At 45.9% G+C, this 19,934-nt stretch overlaps 1 protein-coding gene across 7 annotated transcripts in view; it reads right to left on the bottom strand.

Annotated features, from left to right (window-relative positions):
- Positions 1–19,934, bottom strand: part of fgd4a (FYVE, RhoGEF and PH domain containing 4a) — a 45,193-nt gene that overhangs the window by 19,177 nt on the left and 6,082 nt on the right. For 3 of the 7 annotated variants that reach the window (XM_030365791.1, XM_030365793.1, XM_030365792.1), the window contains exon 2: positions 4,793–4,870. In XM_030365791.1, coding sequence (XP_030221651.1) covers positions 4,793–4,870 — 78 coding nt within the window. Of the gene's footprint in view, positions 1–442; positions 587–4,792; positions 4,871–5,967; positions 5,987–8,574; positions 8,745–13,892; positions 14,242–19,934 lie in introns of those variants that run through there. The other 4 variants (XM_030365794.1, XM_030365790.1, XM_030365797.1 and 1 more) reach the window with 4 other exon arrangements.

The raw sequence follows: 19,934 nt of genomic DNA on the forward strand, positions 1-19,934 counted from the left end.
AGCTAGTGGAAAGGGAATGGGGAAAAGAGGAAGGAAAGGAACAAAATATAGAAGTGGTTGTAATCTCTCAGACTTCTTTCAGAAATTGCATTATTGATGATGTTCTGATCTATAAAATGTATAGGCTAGTTGCACCAGATCTAATTAATTTGCTAAAATTGGTTGAAGTGCCAGAAGCCTTCACTATACAATAAATAGATAACTGGCCACAACACCAGGCAAGGCACTTTTGAAATGTCATCTGAAGAGGACACAAGCTACAGTTCCCATTCAATTATCTCCCAAGATATGGATCTGCTGTGGTTGTCACAATTTAACAAATGGTTAATCTATCCAACCAACAGTCGACTGAACACAAACACCAAGGCCAGGGCCCACAGAGAGACCCAGATGTATGGACGTCAAGAGTAGTAGGATCAGCTGACAGAGCAGAACAACTTACCAAGGATCAAGGGTTCAGTCGGCCTGGGAGAGAGCGAGAGCGAGTGAAGAGAGTCCTCTGAGGGGGAAACCTACATGTGTTGCCACTGTGCGTTGAGCCACAGCAAAGTGACTCAGCCCAGAACCGGATTGTTAACATCTAAAGGAGGCCCCTCCCTCCAACACACACACACGCACAAGCACACGCACACATGCAGAAACACACGCATCCACAGAAACACACCAACACAGACATCCTCTTTTAGAAAGACTTCAAAAGCAGGCCAACAGGACATCACAGACCTCTGCCCCCCGCTCCAGTACGGCCCTCACTGCATATGCTCCACACACAAACACACACACACACACACACACACACACAAACACACACACAAGCACGCACACAGTGGTTGATTCCGTCTCTGCATAATGTGTTTTCTTCGACCGCGGTGAGACAGAGAAGTAGTGTCCCGTCCTCAAAGCTATTCAAAAGAACCAGCCCCAGGAAGAGGTGATTAAGGACGGCCACACCCTGTGCATGTCTGTTCAGGGACACCAGCGGTGCATTCAACCTGGCTGAGAAAAGGAACCAGGGAACAAGGAGTTATAGTCAATGTCGGTCCTGCAACACCTCACGACGCGACGCGGTGACGATGGGACAATGCACCACTAGGGGGAGAGCTGTGTTGGTGTGTATGTGTGTATGACCTATGATGTGATCTACTTCCCATTTGCTGCGGGTCTTGCCGGGGAAGTGTTGGTCTATATATTGGGACACAGGACATGTTCAGTGTAAATAAACTTTTTAACAACACAGAGGAACGTTGTTGCTCTGGGCAGCGGCGGCGCTGCTCTGCGGGCCGACTCCAGCAGGCTTCCACCACGTCGGCACCGGGCTCACCAAGCTGCTTGGCACTGTCTGCAGTTCACATGGTCACTGTACTTGGGTGCTATATACTACCGCCATATTACAACCAAACTCTTCTTCACTTCCCTGGAGTCAAGGAGCGAAGGATCAAATGAATAACGGTGAAATACAGTGGCACAAGTACCACCACTCACTGAATTTATGCTCTGCGCACAACCCTGAGGTTCATGACGCCCGCTTCTCGCTGTGTTTTTCAGGGCAGAGTTACTGCTGAGGCAAACGCTATTTTGCTTTACTTTTTTACCAAAAGGGAGTCTGTACGAATGCATAACTGGTACTGCTATCTTACAATACTAAGAGGAGTCTCTGAACGTATGTATAACTGGTACTGTTATCTAACTATACTAAGAGGAGTGTCTGTAAGTGCATGTCTGTCTTTAGATTATTTCTCTGAGCTGATTGTTTTGACTCATCGCTCCCTGAGTGGGCACCTCAGAGGAAGACCCAGAGGAAGAGCGAACAAACACTACATCTGCCGCTAAATACATTTTTTAATGTCTTTCCTGTTTGGCGCTCAGTGAACAAACACCATTACAGCAATCTAATTATCTCCACTTCTAACACAAATATGAGGCCAGAGCTTGGCTAGTCTGCTCTGTTTTTGCGCAAACGTGTTCCATCAAAGCATTCCTTCACACCCGTCTCTAAGCAAATTTTCAACAGAAAAGAAAGGTCAATAAATACGCCTGTGCAAAAAAAAGACAGCAGTATATAAACAACAACTGTTCATAATAAATTGTACTGTACAGCATTAGACCTTTTACAGAAGTCCGTTTGAGGAACTGGGCTGAGTCCCCATGTTCTGTTTCTAAATGAATTCATAATGCTGCCTTCACATCAGCTTCCATATCTGCCTAATGTAGAAGCAAATCAAACACAGGAAACAACCAATGATAAAAAACGTTAACTCTATAGTACAGTGAATGTGCACAATAAAACAAATAAAAAAATACCACACACAAACACGCACATGCACATACACATGCCCATGCATTAACACATGCCCTCGCTTACTCTTTCTCTAGCTCCCTCTCCCTTGTCTCATTTTCACAGAGAGCTGTATGGGCGAGTTATGCTACAATCACAGACCAACAGGTCTATCTGGCTAGGACATTCTGCTCGTCGTCCCACAGCTGTCTGGTATCACCGCTGATTACGTGGGGTGATACGCATCAACCTAATTAATCACTTTAGTCATGCACCGGAGAGATTATGAAATTCCATTTGTACTATTATTGTGGAGCATTAGAAGCTGGTACCAAAACAAAATATCCATATTGGTGCGGATATTCAGACTGATTTAACAACGAACATTTCAAGGAATAATAACTGAATGCTATTCCGATAAGCATACTAGCAGGTGATAGGCAAAGGTCTTGGTGCAACTGCAGGCTATTGCACCATTATCTTTTGACAGGAATCCGGACTGAGACTACCTGGAGGAACGCACATCTCTTCTGAATCTGAAAGATACAGAGAGGAAGGACACAGAGAAAGGGGAGAGAGGTGTCTGTTGATAAGAATGTACTGAATGCTATTTTAATTAGCCTTTTAGCAGGTTCTTGGTAAGGGAGTCAGTGCAACTGCAAGTTGCAGGAATCAGGAAGTCACATTTTACTTAGAAACTGGAGGAGGCGTATGACCTTTGAAAGTTACTTTTGAATTCAGAAGAAGGGGCACAAAGTGCAACATTGATCTCTTCCTCATTTGGTTCAATCAACCAAAGTGTAAATGATGTTCTATAGGTCAGAGTGAAACAACGCTTTTGCATTTATTCAGTGTGGGAAAATTACTGAAAAAGACTGGCACACACACACACACACACACACACACACACACACACACACAAAGTACATGTTTTTCCACAAAGCCTGCACGATAATGCTGCCATTGCATATACGCGTGCATCTGCACATGGATTAGTGTGAATGTGAGTAAGGTAGCAGCCTGGGGAGGAGGGCCGACCGTCCAGGAAGAAGGAGGAGGAAGCATGTGTTTCTGTTGCCCCTCCCCACCAGACCTTCTTCAGATTAACCCTGCCTCATCCCCTAATCCAAGAGCAGAGAGCAGATTATAACCCCGACATGCCCACCGTAACGGAGCAACCCTAACCCTGACCTTAACACTACAGTACTGCACAGTATTTTTGAACTTTGGGACATTAATATGTCAACGATATCCTGTAGACTCGGCACGTAGGACTATTTCCATCCCCAGACGGATCTAGTAACGTCCTGTGTGACACTGAGTGTACTGATGCCAAAGTTGTTTTATCTCAACCTTCCCCGCACATTACCATCACTGCTAAGAGCGGTAGAATCCTGTATTCGCATTCTCAAACAAAAAATGCCAACAACATTTACCTATAAACTATTTAGCGTAAGGCACTGCTATAATGCCAGACAGTGCTCTGAAATATTTTCATTAATCCTAGACGTTATTATTTATTAAATACCCTTTTCTCATATGGAGCGTATATAATAGTATGTAATATATATTATAACAGCCCTATCTCAAAAAAGTGTCTTCAACAATTACACCATTCATGCTTGTAGGTGTCGAAGCTAGTCCAAGCTATTTGAGTCTGATTGTTCTGTTTTTTTTTTGTTTTTTTTGTATGCGCTAACTTGCTACAGCTATTGGAGTTGCTAAACACTCACAAGGCGGGATTTTTATGTTTGTAGCTGTTTTTTTACTATCAGGAATTCCATTACAGATATCTGAAAAGGAAATATTTACAAGTAATAATATAATAATACTGACTAGAACAAAGTATTTGTGATCATAGGATTACGGAAATCAGTAATATTTTTTCTCAGTCATTTAAAAAGATGTGCTGATATATGTACTTTTAAAATGTCAAACTTTTACTTGAATGTGTACACAGGAACAGGAACAGTTGCATGTACGGTATAATTCTATAAATATAGAATTGGCTTCATACCACAGATTTATCTCTGCAGTAGCAAGATGTAAATGACCTTCACCAAGTTGTCTTTTTCTCCCTCTCTCTTTCTATGCATCATTTTTACCCTTGGCATCCAACTGTGAAATGACTCAGTTGTACTAATTATGCACAATAACCATATTAAACCGGTATGGCAAAAGTCATCAAATTGCAAAGCGATGCCCATAAAAGTTTAGAATAGCGAGCATGTAAAGTGAATAAGCATCCCCTTCTTAGGACACATGGAAGCTGGCTTGTGGCAGAACCACCGCCCACTCAACTCAAGAGGCAGGAAGGGGTGTCTGGTAGGAACTGGAACACGTAGCACAAGCTGTAATTGTCTTTGCTAAATGTGTGTGTGTGTGTGTGGGTGCGTGCATGCGTGCCTGTGTGCCTATGTGTGTGTGTGTGTGTGTGTGTGTGTGTGTGTGTGTGTGTGTGTGTGTGTGTGTGTGTGTGTGTGTGTGTGTGTGTGTGAGTGAGTGTGTGTGTCTTACCTCTGGTGTGTTCGAGCTTCACTGCGACGCAGGGCTCCTCAATGTGGCCGGTCTGACAGCTGGCCTTGCCTCTTCTCTCTGCAAGCAAACCAACCACACAGGTGTGTTAACCACGTCAAGCTACTCTTTTATATCACAGCATGTTTCCATACTTGATCTTGATCACAACACTCCAAAAGTGAATCCCATCGTCATTCATTGTGCTTCGATTGCGGGACGTCAACATCAACACGCTGCCAATCCAACATTCAAAACAATCAAAGAGCTGTTGACCACACCACAACAAAAGAACAATATGCTCAAAGAACCACGGAAGAATCCTTTGATTTCAGCTCATTAGTGTTATCGGAAAATAGTGTACTTTCTTTTAAACATCATTTTATATCACACAGAGAAGATCAAGCTGCACTAGCACAGAGGAACGACCATTAAAGTAATGCGGTGAAACCAAAACAGAGAGATAGATTAGAATGAGTGATAAAAATAAAATAGATGGATGACGAGAGATAAAGACACCAATGGAAATAGATAAATACCACCCTGCCCCCGGTGCAGGAAACCATGATGGCAAGTAGAAGGAAGATGAAAGAGAAAGAGAGAGAGAGAGAGAGAGAGAGAGAGAGAGAGAGAGAGAGAGAGAGAGAGAGAGAGAGAGAGAGAGAGAGAGAGAGACCGAAGGAGGGTTAGAGCAAGAGAAAGTGAGAGAGAGAGGAGGATAGAGAGTCACAGCAAGCGAAAGAGAGAAAAAAAGAGAGAGAGAGGATATAATTTAAGAGTGTAGATAAGGAGCGTCCCCTGGAGAGTGTAATGAGGGGAGGAGGAAGGAGGGCATCGTCCACAGAGCGCCACAAGTCTCCAAACACAGACATTTAATATGCACATAAAAGATGAAGGAGAAAACGCAAGGCAAGTGAAAACAATAATGAGCCCACACGTGAGTAATTCCCTCAGTAGTCTGGAATACTCTCTCTCTCTCTCTCTCTCTCTCTCTCTCTCTCTCTCTCTATCACACTCATACCAAAACACACAGGCATACACGCGCGCGCACACACACACGCACACACATACAGATTTGCACATGCATGCACACACAAACACACACCCACACACACCCACGCCCACGCACACGTCTCTCTATCTGGTGTGGTATCTAGAGCATGGTACCAGTTGCTCACCTGGAGATGGGCTTGATAACCTAGAAAATCTTCAGAGCTTTGGGGAAAGCGTGCAAACACAACATGACCATGCCATCAACATCATCCAAAGTCCTATGTGGGTTTTTGTGTGCATGTGTTATATATGTGTGTGTGTGTGTGTGTGTGTGTGTGTGTGTGTGTGTGTGTGTGTGTGTGTGTGTGTGTGTGTGTGTGTGTGTGTGTGTGTGTGTGTGTGTGTGTGTGTGTGTGTGTGTGTGTGTGAGAGTGAAGGGAGAAAGAGAGTATCTGGTAGGAGGGTATTATATCCTGGCTTGGGGGATTAAAGCACAGCTTTCTACACCCACCATCTGGGTCCCTCATGACCACACACACACACACACACACACACACACACACACACACACACGCACACACACACACACACACACACACACACACACACACACACACACACACACACATAAACACACTCATACACACAATGAAGCACTAGTTGGTGCCCCAATATGCTGTATCTGTTTCCTATTCAGGGTATCAGGTATTATCAAATACATGACATAGTATATTAGACACCCTCCCCCTCCCTAAACACACACATCATCTCATCTGTGACTAACGTGACGCCCCCTCCAGAACCCCCCCTGCAGGTCATGTGACCCATTAAGTCATGAACCTATTGTCTCCTCACATGGCGCGTGTCATGGAGATACTATGGGTCCAAACGCACACAGATACAAACACAAAGACACACACACTCAGCGGCTGCTGGAATATGGAATCAAATATTGTGGTAATTGATGTACTGTATGTTTACCGTAAGGGTTGAATGGGTGCAATAGGTATGTTTCAATGCGTGTGTGTCAGTGTGTATGTTTGGATACTAGTGTAATGAGTTTAGGAGGATAAACTTCTATTTTATGTATCTCATTCTGCAATTCTGAAATGTGTAGGATATGATTTGTTTCAGTAAACAGCATTCACAATTGAACAAGTCTGCTAGTGTAGCTGTTGGAGTAGTATTGTTAAGCACAGGACAATAGCACTTTAAAGCACCAACCATATTACTTCATGTGGTTTTGGTTCCCCGTGCGCCTTTCAAAAGCCGCTATCAATGGCCAAAAAAGCACTTCCAGCACCTCCAGCATCATAATTGGTCAAAACAAAAGAAAGTGAAACTCTTTGTGTATCCACATCTCAGTGATCCATAAGGCTTAAGATATATAAAGACTGAAGAGTGAGAGTAGAGAAGGGTGATCCAAAGACTGAAGAGTGAGAGTAGAGAAGGGTGATCTAAAGACTGAAGAGTGAGAGTAGAGAAGGGTGATCCAAAGACTGAAGAGTGAGAGTAGAGAAGGGTGATCTAAAGACTGAAGAGTGAGAGTAGAGAAGGGTGATCTAAAGACTGAAGAGTGAGAGTAGAGAAGGGTGATCCAAAGACTGAAGAGTGAGAGTAGAGAAGGGTGATCTAAAGACTGAAGAGTGAGAGTAGAGAAGGGTGATCTAAAGACTGAAGAGTGAGAGTAGAGAAGGGTGATCTAAAGACTGAAGAGTGAGAGTAGAGAAGGGTGATCTAAAGACTGAAGAGTGAGACTAGAGAAGGGTGATCTAAAGACTGAAGAGTGAGACTAGAGAAGGGTGATCTAAAGACTGAAGAGTGAGAATAGAGAAGGGTGATCTAAAGACTGAAGAGTGAGAGTAGAGAAGGGTGATCTAAAGACTGAAGAGTGAGACTACAGAATCGTGATCTAAACTTAAGTACCCATGTCATTCCTCAGAGCGTGAATAGGTTTGTTTACATAATACAAGGTAAATGGTACCTCTCCCCGGGGGACCACATAGAGCCTTGTCGTTCCCACTGTAGCCAGCCTCATCCAGTTCTACTGGGTCCTACTTAAAATGTCTGTGTCTCCCCCCCCCCCCCCCCCCCCCCCCCATCATAAAGAAGTCTATTGACTGTTCCCTCTCCATGTCCAGAGGCTGTGTTTTGTTTTACCGCCTCAGGTTAAGAGCCAGAGAGAGGAACACGACCCGGTTAAACATTAACTGATTAACCTGGTTAAGCCACATCCAGAGGGGAAGTTTTATTAATGATAATCAACTTCATTTAGTATCAGCTGACTTCCCCTGCCTCACACACACACACACACACACACACACACACACACACACACACACACACACACACACACACACACACACACACACACACACACACACACACACACACACACAAGCATCCACACGCACTCACACACACACACTCACACGCATTCACACGCACTCACACATACCTATCACTCGTATAATATATATATATTATATTTACAGGGTCCAGCTTACATTTACTATATATTTTATACGAGCAGATCTCAGCTTTACAGAGCTTTTTTTTTTATTATATAGCCCATTATTGAGAAGTACAGTAAATCAAACAGCACTACCAAATACGAAACGTTCTTTCGATCACTCTCGGTCCTACCACCATTTTTGTTATTAATTCCTATGAGTGAGAGATGTGTGCGGGTGTGTGTGTGTGTGCGTGTTCCCTCCTCATCGCCTTAATTGGTCAATATCACATCAGCAATACCGAAAAAAACACGTTATCCGAAAAACAGCCTCCCGTACCTGACAGAAACGTGTTCCTGGAGAAGGCAGGTCTGGTCCGCCCCACAGTGCCGTGTGCGCGGTGCCTCTCCATCCAAGAAGCCATGCACCCTCTCACACTCACACTAGCTCCCCCGTTCTCTTTCATGGGCAGTCTGATGTGTTGACTCTCCCACACTGTGTTGTTCTCTCTGTGTTGTGTTCCTAACCAAAGCATCACCTTTCTGGCTCCGCCCACGGCCTCAATACACCACACTAACCGGTTCCACAGGAAACCAAAGTTCAGCAGGGGGGGGGTGGGAAGAGGAAGAGAGAGAGAGAGAGAGAGAGAGAGAGAGAGAGAGAGAGAGAGAGAGAGAGAGAGAGAGAGAGAGAGAGAGAGAGAGAGAGAGAGAGAGAGAGAGAGAGAGAGAGAGAGAGAGAGAGAGAGAGAGAGAAGCTTGATGGACCCGAGCGTGAAATAGGGGGAGCGGCAAAGGAGTGGGGAGGTTTATGCGTCAGAGGTGTGATAATGTAATAATGAGGTGGTCAAATCTGAACCAATCAGCTGGTCCTTATTCCAAGGAATGAATCAGTATCTGTTTTTAAGTATGAACTCCGGACAGTGTACAGTGAATCAGGTCCGGACACTGTCCAGAGAATCAAGTGTGTTTGTGTGAGCGCGGGTGTGTGTGTGTGCGGGTCTCTCTCTCTCAGTGTGTTATGTGTGTTTTGTTATGCCATTGAGGCAGACCAGATGAGACCCTCTTTGCCAATTCTCTTGTTCTTCCTTAATGGCCAATTACTGAAAGAGTTACGGTTAGCTGTCACAAACATAATGGAGGAAAAATTAAAAGAGCCAATGAACCTTTTAAAGGTGGCCCGAGCGAGCAGATGAGGACCATCTGGCTGAGTCCTGACTCAGTGATAGATGCTCTTTGTCCGTCGCACCCGAGCCCGGCTCATAAGGGAAGATAAGATGAATAAACAATCTACTTGATGATGATTCAGGGCAAAGAAGTATTAATATGAATTAATGAGAGACACACATTTAAATAAAACACCATGTGAAGATGGTTTGGGTGTTTCACTGTGACATCTGTGATGCTAGGTGACCCCCAGCAGGTCCTGGCTAACAGCGCGTCGTCCCAGCACGCCTGTATAAACTCCCAGCCCGACCTCCCCGCGCTCCGCTGGCCCGTGAGTAATGGCACCAGGGCCCCACTCCTCCCCAGCCAGCTCCATACACAGCCCTACAGCCGGACCCCTGCCTTGACCTCCACACACAGACACACACACATGCACGCACACACACAAACACACACAGACATACACTCTCAAGCATGCACACACAAGCACACGCAATCACACACACACACACACACACGCTCTCACACATGCACACAAACACGCACACACACACACACACACACACACACACAGACACAGACACAGACACAGACACAGACACAGACACAGACACAGACACACACACACACACACACACACACACACACACACACACACACACACACACACACACACACACACACACACATCTCATACCAATCACAAATAGAGTCAGACGTATTGGAATGCCGGGGGTTAAGGGTGCAAAGAACAGGAAACAATAGAATGGAAACAGAGGTAGAAGTTGTGCTCTGCTCTTTCGGTCATGCAGCATCACGTCACTGATGCCCTAAGGAGCAAGTGGGACATTTCTTAACTGGGTTGAAAAAGGTTCTTTAAAGTAGGAAGAGAATGAGCATGGTGACATAGAGACGGCGGGATGAAGAGAGATGGTGAGAGTGAGAGCGAGAGCGAGCGAGAGAGAGACAGAGACAGAGACAGAGAGAGACAGGGGGAGACAGAGGGAGACAGAGAAAGACAGATAGACAGAGATAATTACGGTCCATGCAGGAGTGTGATGGAAACAGAACTCAGTCTGGACTGAACTAATCAATAGTTGGAATAGAGAGGGTATGCGATAACATCGACGGGTCATTCTCGGTCTCTCCCTATCTGTCCTTTGACGCGCTGCCATTCACCAGTCCTCCACTATTTTGTCTTCCTGGTCTAATCAATCCCCACCCCTGCCCTCTCTCCCCTCCTCCTCCCTCTGCGACTGGGTCGTCCCTGGCAACCAACAGCAGCCTCACAGGTGCTGGAATGGAGTCGTCCAGATGCGGCAATCAATAAAGAAGCTACACCTTCAGCCTGTTGTTTGCATAACCACGTCACCTGGTAGGGCCCAGATCCGATCGAGTTTACATCATGGGTGGAGGATATCTGAGTCACTCCCTCTGGTAACTTATAAATAACATAGAAATTGATTTGTCTAAGAGTTCAAACAGTGGATCTGTGTTCCGGTGTGTTTGAATGAGTGTGGGATTTCACATAGAGTCACTTGTATGAAATACAGAGCAAGACACTGTAAACACAAGCTGTATTCCCATTGTTGGTTCTGGCCTGGTCTGGTCACAGACCCCATGGGGATATCTTACTTTGTGTTCTCTACTGTTTGTTTACATTCTGCATGGCACACTGGGAAGGGTGCAACCTTTTACTAAAATTAGAACATGCCCATATTTGGAAGCACTATTTTTGTATTTATTATTTATTTAGTTCATAGTGACGAAAAAGGCATGCTTTTGCGTCTACATTTTTGTTCGGATGTGAATAGCATTACAATAGCAGGGATGAGGTATGAGGAGCTGGCCTTTTGAATAAACAAACAGATATCATTTAGCAATACATGTAAAGATTATGTAGTCGTGAAAGAATTCCTGAAGGAACATAAAGAGTCATGTTGTTGGGGCTCACAGAGCGGCCGCTGACTAGTCAGTCACAGAGGTTCCTCATCAACAATGGCGGCCGGACGGAGCCCATGCATTATGGAGGAGCGGGATGAATGCTTGCTTGCATCACAAGCGAATCCAACAGCGGGGCGAAGAGAGAAAACATGCGGCTCAAGGGGAGTCATTGTGTTTCCCAGTGAATGTGCTTGTGTGTGTGTGTGTGTGTGTGTGTGTGTGTGTGTGTGTGTGTGTGTGTGTGTGTAACTGACATTGTGGAAGGAGGAATGTGAGCATGCAGAATCCTTAAGCCAAGGCTGGGAAAAAGAGTGAGAGAGAGAGAGCGAGAGGCAGTGAGAGAGAGAGAGAGAGAGAGAGAGAGAGAGAGACTTTTATTCTTTATTTTGTCCTTCCTGTTTCTTCTTTGGTAACGAGAAAGGTTTCCACAAGTTCTAAATTTAGCAGGAGACAAACACACACAAACAAACACACACTCTCACGCACACACACACAGACACACACACACACACACACACACACACACACACACACACACACACACGCACACACACACACACACACACACACACACACACACACACACACACAGACTAGAAGTAATCTCTGAGTAAAGCCTGTCTATCCCTATATGTGGCTCAGTGGAACCCACACCTTGAGGGCCGCAGACCTGGGATTTGGTAGTGAGTGTGCGCGGGTCAGTGTGCAATGATGGGAGTTTACAGGCTGTGTTAATCATTAGTTACATTTCATTATGTTCGAATTCCCCTAGTTCTCTTTTCCCCTTAGCTTCCTCGGTTCAGAAACGTGCGGTCTCCTCCTTGTGTCATCCCTGCTTACTAGTGACACAGGGACCACCTCCCCCCCTAAGGGACAGGCTCCCCTCCCCCCCTCACACCACAACCCGCTAGCCTCTAGGCTCTGAGAGGCGCTCACAGATGCAAGGTGCTAATAAAGTTGCACACTGATTGATTGTGGTGGCCTTTCTATCAAAAAATCGAAAGCAAAATGTGTGTTGGTTTGTGTGTGTGGGTTTGTGTGTTTGGGTTTGTGTGTGTGTGTGTGTGTGTGTGTGTGTGTGTGTGTGTGTGTGTGTGTGTGTGTGTGTGTGTGTGTTTATTTGTGGGTTGTAGTTAAGATAATCTTCAATCTGTAAATAATAAATCATTACGTCTCTATGTAATTAACTGAAGTAATGTAATGTGTGTTTCTAATACTCACTGTTCCAGTAAGTTTGTTGCTGTTGAAGAAATGGGTTTCCAAAAAAAAAAAAAGCCCAAAACCCACGAAAGCTGATTCACTTAAGAGGCATATGTGCAAAACAAGCCCACAGATCCCAGCAAGACATTAATATATGATCACAGGTTGTGGATGAATATGAGTAGAAGATCTGCTTATGCAGCCGGGACAACAGCCAGTTCTGGAAGCTACAGGGTTAAGCTGGAGGAATTATTTCTCTGCGGACAAAGTTGCAGAGCTTAACTGCAGAGATAGCGGGAAGAACAATCTCAATTCAGCCTTCAGAGAACTGAAATAGAATTTCTTCTACCAGCCTTGCAGAATATATATATATATATATATATATATATATATATATATAAATGTGCTGCTTTCATTTCTTAGTGATGGCTAGCCACAGCAAGCACATAATAACACCTGCATGAATCTACCAAACCACAAACGCAGGCACACAAACAGTCATCTCGCTGTCTGTATGTGTGAACAAGTGTGTCTTTGCGCGCGCGCGCGTGTGTGTGTGTGTGTGTGTGTGTGTGGCTATATTTGAAGTTTGTGTTTGCACTGAGATAGCCACTGGCTAGAAAGCTCTGTCATCAATGCCTGGGAACAGATTAATACCCTCCTGCAGCTGGAGCAGCTACTAGACACACAACACACACACACACACCCACCCACACATACATACACACGCATACACGCACACGCACACATGCACCCACACACAAACATACTCGCACACACACATGCATAGACACACATGCAAACTCACCTTAACTAACACATCCCTGCGCAGGCACTCACACGCAAACACACACCAACGCAACCATAGGCAAGCACGCACACACACACACACACACACGCACCCACACACACACACATACACTAATCCACACAAAGTCAAACATGCGCATGCACAGACACACACACCCAGCAACACACAGGCAAACACACACATGCACTCTCACATACACACACACAGACATACACAGACACACACACACACACACACACACAGACATACAGACACTAGGGAATCCGTGAAGATGAACCTGGATTGTGATGGTGTTGTATTGTTGGTTACGCCCTTTGTTACGCCACATTCCCTGTTGTGGGTCCGTTAGATCCCAAGATGGGAATCCCAAACGGTAACTGGAGGTTCTCTAGGGTGGGGGAGAAAAACCCAGGCTGCCCAAGGAACGCATAGTGATCAGCCTCTGTCTGCATTATGCACCCGGTGTGAACCGAGGGCTGAGCTGCTGAAAACCCACGCTAAGATACGTCTACAGACAGGAACATAGAATCACAAACCTGGCTGAGATCTGAAGCTTCACTGATGCTCGTATGTCCAGAGTCCAAAGGAGGGATTCATATCCAATGAATGGCTCTCCAGATGGATATGTTTCCTTGTGTCTCTCTCTCCCAGCTCCAGATGGATGTGTTTCCTTGTGTCTCTCTCTCCCAGCTCCAGATGGATGTGTTTCCTCGTGTGTGTCTCTCTCTCCCAGCTCCAGATGGATGTGTTTCCTCGTGTGTGTCTCTCTCCCGCCCCTGTTTCCCCGGCTCCAGCCCTCACTAACCGGCAGGTCCAGGCTTGCATTCAACTGCCGTCTCTCGGCTTCCCTTGCATCCTCCCTTCCCTCCCTCTCTCTCTCTCTCTCTCTCTCTCTCTCTCTCTCTCCCTCAAACACACACACACACACACACACACAGCCTCCCAGTCAGACAGACTGGTTGGTCCCTTCCTCGCCCAATCCGCTGTGGACTCCTCTTTGTTTTTTCTCACGCTCTCTTGCTACGTATCCTCTGTGTCTCCGTGCCGGCGGTCCGTCGCACCCCATGTGCTTCCATTCTGCGGCGTCAGGAACACAGAATCGCCTTCCCTGGGAGGGGCGCATGCAGCCAGGGAACCAACAATCTCGACACCCTAAATCCCTTAAGGCGTCACCCTGTCTCTCTCTCCTCTTCCTCTTTGTGATGTGTGTGTGAGTCGCGTGGACAATCGGCCCTATTGTATGGGTCAGAGGGGAGGTCCACCGGAAGAGGAGTGTGTGTTTGTGGGGGGAGGGGGGAGGGGGGCAATGGGCCGTGCTCATCTGCTGCAACCCCCTCCCTAGTCACCACAGACGGAAATGTAGGTGCTGACTCCCGCACAATACAAGCCACCCCTCCTCCTCCCACCGTAGGGGAGAGGGGGTGCAAGGGCTGGTGACATGATGGCAAGAACAGATTGAGAAGCAACAAGAGAGAAAGAGAGGGGAGAGAGAGGATCTGCAGACTCATACTGTGAGGGAGATGGGTAGGAAACCAACCTAACGTGAATTTTCTAGGCAGAGGTCTGATATGTAATTTGTCTCATTCAGGGTCTCTCACCCTTCAATGCCCTGAAGGGTTTAATTTCACTTTAATTTCACACTACTGTGTGTGGGAAAGAGAGCGCGAGAGAGAGAGAGAGAGAGAGATAGAGATAGAGATAGAGAGAGAGAGAGAGAGAGAGAGAGAGAGAGAGAGAGAGAGAGAGAGAGAGAGAGCGAGAGAGAGAGAGAGAGAACGAGAGAGACAATTTTTGGAGATCGTGTGGAGAGCTGACACGACTAGGAAGTGTTGTCATCAAGTAAAAAAACACCTGTATTGTGAAAAACAGAGAGAGAGAGAGAGAGAGAGAGAGAGAGAGAGAGAGAGAGAGAGAGAGAGAGAGAGAGAGAGAGAGAGAGAGAGAGAGAGAGAGAGAAAGAATGAGAGAGTGTGGGGGGAAACTCTTACGTTGTCACATTTAATAAACCCATCTCACACTTGGTGTGAATGCATGCGCACACATACAAAGCATAAATAGATGAGTAATATGTACTGCACATGCTTACACTCTGGCACACACACCAGTACAAGTAGGAACGCAGTTCTGGGAGCAGCATTGGGGCGTCTACGCCCTCCGGGCTCTGTTGATGTCTGGTGACAAACAACTACAGCAGCTTCCACAGCCCCGACCTTGTCACCACGTTTTATCCATGACATGTCATCTGTCATTTCCAATGCTCGTCTGGAACCACGTGGCTTGGAAGGTATCCATTGTTGTGTATCCTATTGATAACATCATAGAAGTGTTATAATCTCACTCCTTAATACATATCATTTGGCTTGCACCAAAAGACAGCTCTCTTCCTCTCATCCAATTGTAACATCTATAGCTCTTGCCGTATCCGGTCGGTAAAACAGCAACGATTTTGGCCCGCCTATATTGATTCATCGATGTGATTGATTAATGTTCTGGGCCAGGGGAGGCCCAGAATATACACAAGTATATTGCTCGTTCCCAGAGTGACTCGCTGAGCAAATTCAAATTGTGCTCTCGCGAGAACTCTGGATTTCCAGTGTATTATCGGCTCCATATATCGGCTCAAGAAAATCGGTATTGGCGTATCGGTTATTGGCTAAGGCTGATGAAAGAAAATCGTTATCGTTATCAGCCCTAAAAAATCTGTGTCGGTCGATCCCTACCACACACGCACACAAATACAAACACTCACACACACACAGCAGCACTACCTCTATGCAGACATAGCCTCATCCACATTTCCGAACACACATGCATGAGCAATGAATAATCAGAAGACTGAGAATACAGTGAACTCTAGGACCAATCAACATAAGTCGCACAACTACCCCGCCCCTCGCAATCATCGACTCTGACCCTTGTTGCCATGGCAACACTAATCAGGGGCATTCCCTTTTCGGACAGTGATTGATGAATTTCTGTGTAATAGAAACGGCTGCATGCGACCACCACTGCCATGAGGCAATGCAAGTATGTAAAAAAAAAAACTAAAATTGACAAACACACTCACATACAGACACACACGCACACACACACAAACACAGGCAGGCTGTAGTACGAGGGATGAGTTAAAAAACACTTGCTAGGTGCGTTTGTTGCTGGGTGGTAGAGCTCTGAAGTGTCGCTTCACAGGCCCAGATCAATCTATTGTCACATGCTGCAACTCTCAGCGTGAATCCCCCCCCCCACACACACACACACACACACACACACACACACACACACACACACACACACACACACACACACACACACACACACACACACACACACACACACACACACACACACACACACGCTGACATAGGCACTTTCAGAAACCTGCAAGGATGCTCACATTACACAGAAACAAACAGACACACACAGGCACATACACACAGACAAACACACACGCTCATATGCACACACACATACACACACCCACACAAACAAAACACATACAGACACAGACACACAAACACACATGCTTATACACCCACTCAGACACTTACACAAACACACACACACACACACACACACACACACATCCTTCATTTCCACCCACCATCCACAGCTGTCAACTCCCCCTCCTGTCCCATGTCCCCTCTTGAAGAAGAAGAGGAGAAGGAGGAGGAGGGAGAGAGGAGGAAGGGGGGAGGGGCAGCGGGAGGGGGAGGGAGAGGGGTAAGGGCATCCATCTGGAAAGTACCTCTTCAACGTGGGTGGGTCGTCGTAGAACGCATGTGCGAAACTGCGACACATATGCGACCACGCGACGCGACAGACTAGCGCGCTGATCCTGCCGTGTTTAATGATCAAAGTGAAACTAACTCACAAACACACACACACAAACACACATGCATGCATACAGACACAGCCACATTCCAGCTCTCGGTTTTAACTGCTACCTTTTAGAAGGGGTCAATGACCCTCATACATCTGCATCTTAAAATAGAGAGAGAAAGAGGGAGAAAGTGTGTCACCATGTAGGTTACGATATAGGTTCACAGAGGGAGCAGAGAGTTAGACCGGGACTCGGCTAGGGTTAAAGCTCATGTTCAGATCCGTTCCATCAAGCCCGGCTAAACGAGGGCCGGAGCCCTGGCCGGACAGGCCACGCGCTGTCATCCACCATCAGACACAATCAATGGGCTGCTCTTCCCATGACAGACTGGGGCAGCTGGGCTTGCTTAGAACAGAACGCTCAGTTTGTGTTCAGACAGGATCGATTAGACCATCAGGTTACAGAGTGATTACAAGACCCCACACATGGGGGACTTCATTAGCTAAAGTGAGAGACCCCCAACCAGAGGAGGACTCCTCCTCTGTTGTGAACTCTTTTTGAGTTGGTGCAAACCGCTCCTTTGTGTGTATGGGATTGCAGTGTTGATTGCATCGTTTTTGTTTTAATTCATAACCTATTCCATTTAGAACCTCACCCATAATATGGGTTCATTTGGAAAACATTCCAAACCAGTTAATTATTAGAGTTAGCACTAAGGACTAATTCATATGTGACTGATTGGGTGTGATAGAGGAATCTTACTTATTCAGCTTCAGGTATCGAGGCAAAGTATTGGTGCGGTTCCAGAGCTTAGTTGACTGCCCCCTAGAGAAGCTTTGCGGTACCGCTCTGGATTATACAGACAACCTCTGAATGCAGTTGGTGGAGTGCATTCCCCCCCCCTGTAGAATCCCACATCAAGGTCAAACATAACCCCTAGGATTATTGTTTACAGCATCCCACTGTTCTCCGATATGTTCTGAATGTGTGTGTTGCTTGTTAGGGTGTGTGTACGTGCGGTGTTGTGTGTATGTGTGTGTCTGTGTGAGTTTGGTTGTGTATGGTAGTGTGTGTGTGTGTGTGTGTGTGTGTGTGTGTGTGTGTGTGTGTGTGTGTGTATGTGTATGTGTATGTGTGTATGTGTATGTGTGTGTGTGTGTGTGTGTGTCTATGAACGTGTGTTTATTGGTTGGGGTTTCATCAGTTAGTTTTCCTGTCAGCTAACAGGACTGACAACTACACCTATCCTCTATTGTCCATCTCCGCATGATTCACAGCCATCGTCATTTACCGTCATTGAGAAAACATTAATAGAAACACATAACACATTGGCCTAGCTGTACAGGAACTGCAGCTGATTTGTGTGTGCGTGTGTGCGTGCCCGGCGTGTATACAGGAGCCTTCCTGTATTCAAACAATGAGTGTGTTTGTGGGTGGTAGTGCAGGGATGGGGTGGTCCTCTGCTGCTGTTCCCAGCATTTTCCTTCCTGGCAGAGAGAATGAATACAAACTGCTTTCCCTCAATTAGCCTCCCTTTAATACTATGGAATACCAGGGAAACAGAGAACTAGAAAGAGCAACAAGGCAGAGAGATAGAGAGAGAGAGAGAGAGAGAGAGAGAGAGAGAGAGAGAGAGAGAGAGAGAGAGAGAGAGAGAGAGAGAGAGAGAGAGAGAGAGAGAGAGAGAGAGACATTACTGTTGCTTTATATATTTCAACGGACACACACACCCACACACAAACACACACATGGTTTGGGTAATGGAACATGGGGAAGTTGCCAAAGCTTCAAGTGGTGGTCTGAGGGGCTGAGGGAGGACATGTTTCCCAGGACTCTGAGAACAAGTCCCTCTTTTTTCCCAGGCTGTTGGCTCTAGAGGCTGCCACTGCTCCATCTCTCCGTTACCTTCTGCAACCAACGCTCTCTCCCTCACGTGGCAGAGGTAGCTTACTACACTAATGCTGGTACTTATTCAATGCTATCTCAGCAATCGATTATCAATCAAACGGATAAGCAGGTTCCATTTTCATTTCAATCGTTGGTTGTGTCACATTTAACGGCAGCATTTGAATATGTTTAAAGGATATGGTATAATAAATTATTCAATAACCGATTTATTTCAGCAAAGCTACTGTTGCGTGGCTCAATGGATCAAACAGTCTTTTAGGGTAACTGTACTCAATTGTGTGTTGTGTGGGTAGTATCGTATTAAGCAAAGCTTTCGTTTCAACGTTAAACAAACAAGAAGGATGCAAACATGCCCACTTTAATCTGGGGGGAAATACCGTCTCCAAGTCATTTAGAAACTTGAAACCATGCCAGGCTTCAAACCGCCATGTCCAGGGATGCAGTCAGATGGGAACAGTGGAAAATAAAGCAAGGAGCAGGCCGCATGGGAAGGGGCCAGAAATAACATTTAGAAAATAGAGCCCAATGTTTGGTTAAAAATAAGAGATTAACCAAATGCAGATCTCCCAGGACATCAGACGCCAAGAGTCAAGGGAGAGTGCACAGGAAATGTTCTACTAATACCTTGTTAGTGCAAAGACCAGGGAGGACCATGTAATGGAGCCATTTGTGAATATGCGTCAAAGGTTAGATCGTAGAAATCGGAACAAAAGCGGCCTCGCTATACATTGTGTAGTTTATGGAAAGCTAGGGTATACAATTGCTGGCAAAGGCCATAATACTTAACACATAAATCCATGCATACCACAAATACTTAAAACTCAATATTACATAATAAAAAGCCTACAAA

The sequence above is a fragment of the Gadus morhua genome, chromosome 9, assembly GCF_902167405.1.
Source record: "Gadus morhua chromosome 9, gadMor3.0, whole genome shotgun sequence".
Taxonomy (NCBI): Eukaryota; Metazoa; Chordata; class Actinopteri; order Gadiformes; family Gadidae; genus Gadus; species Gadus morhua.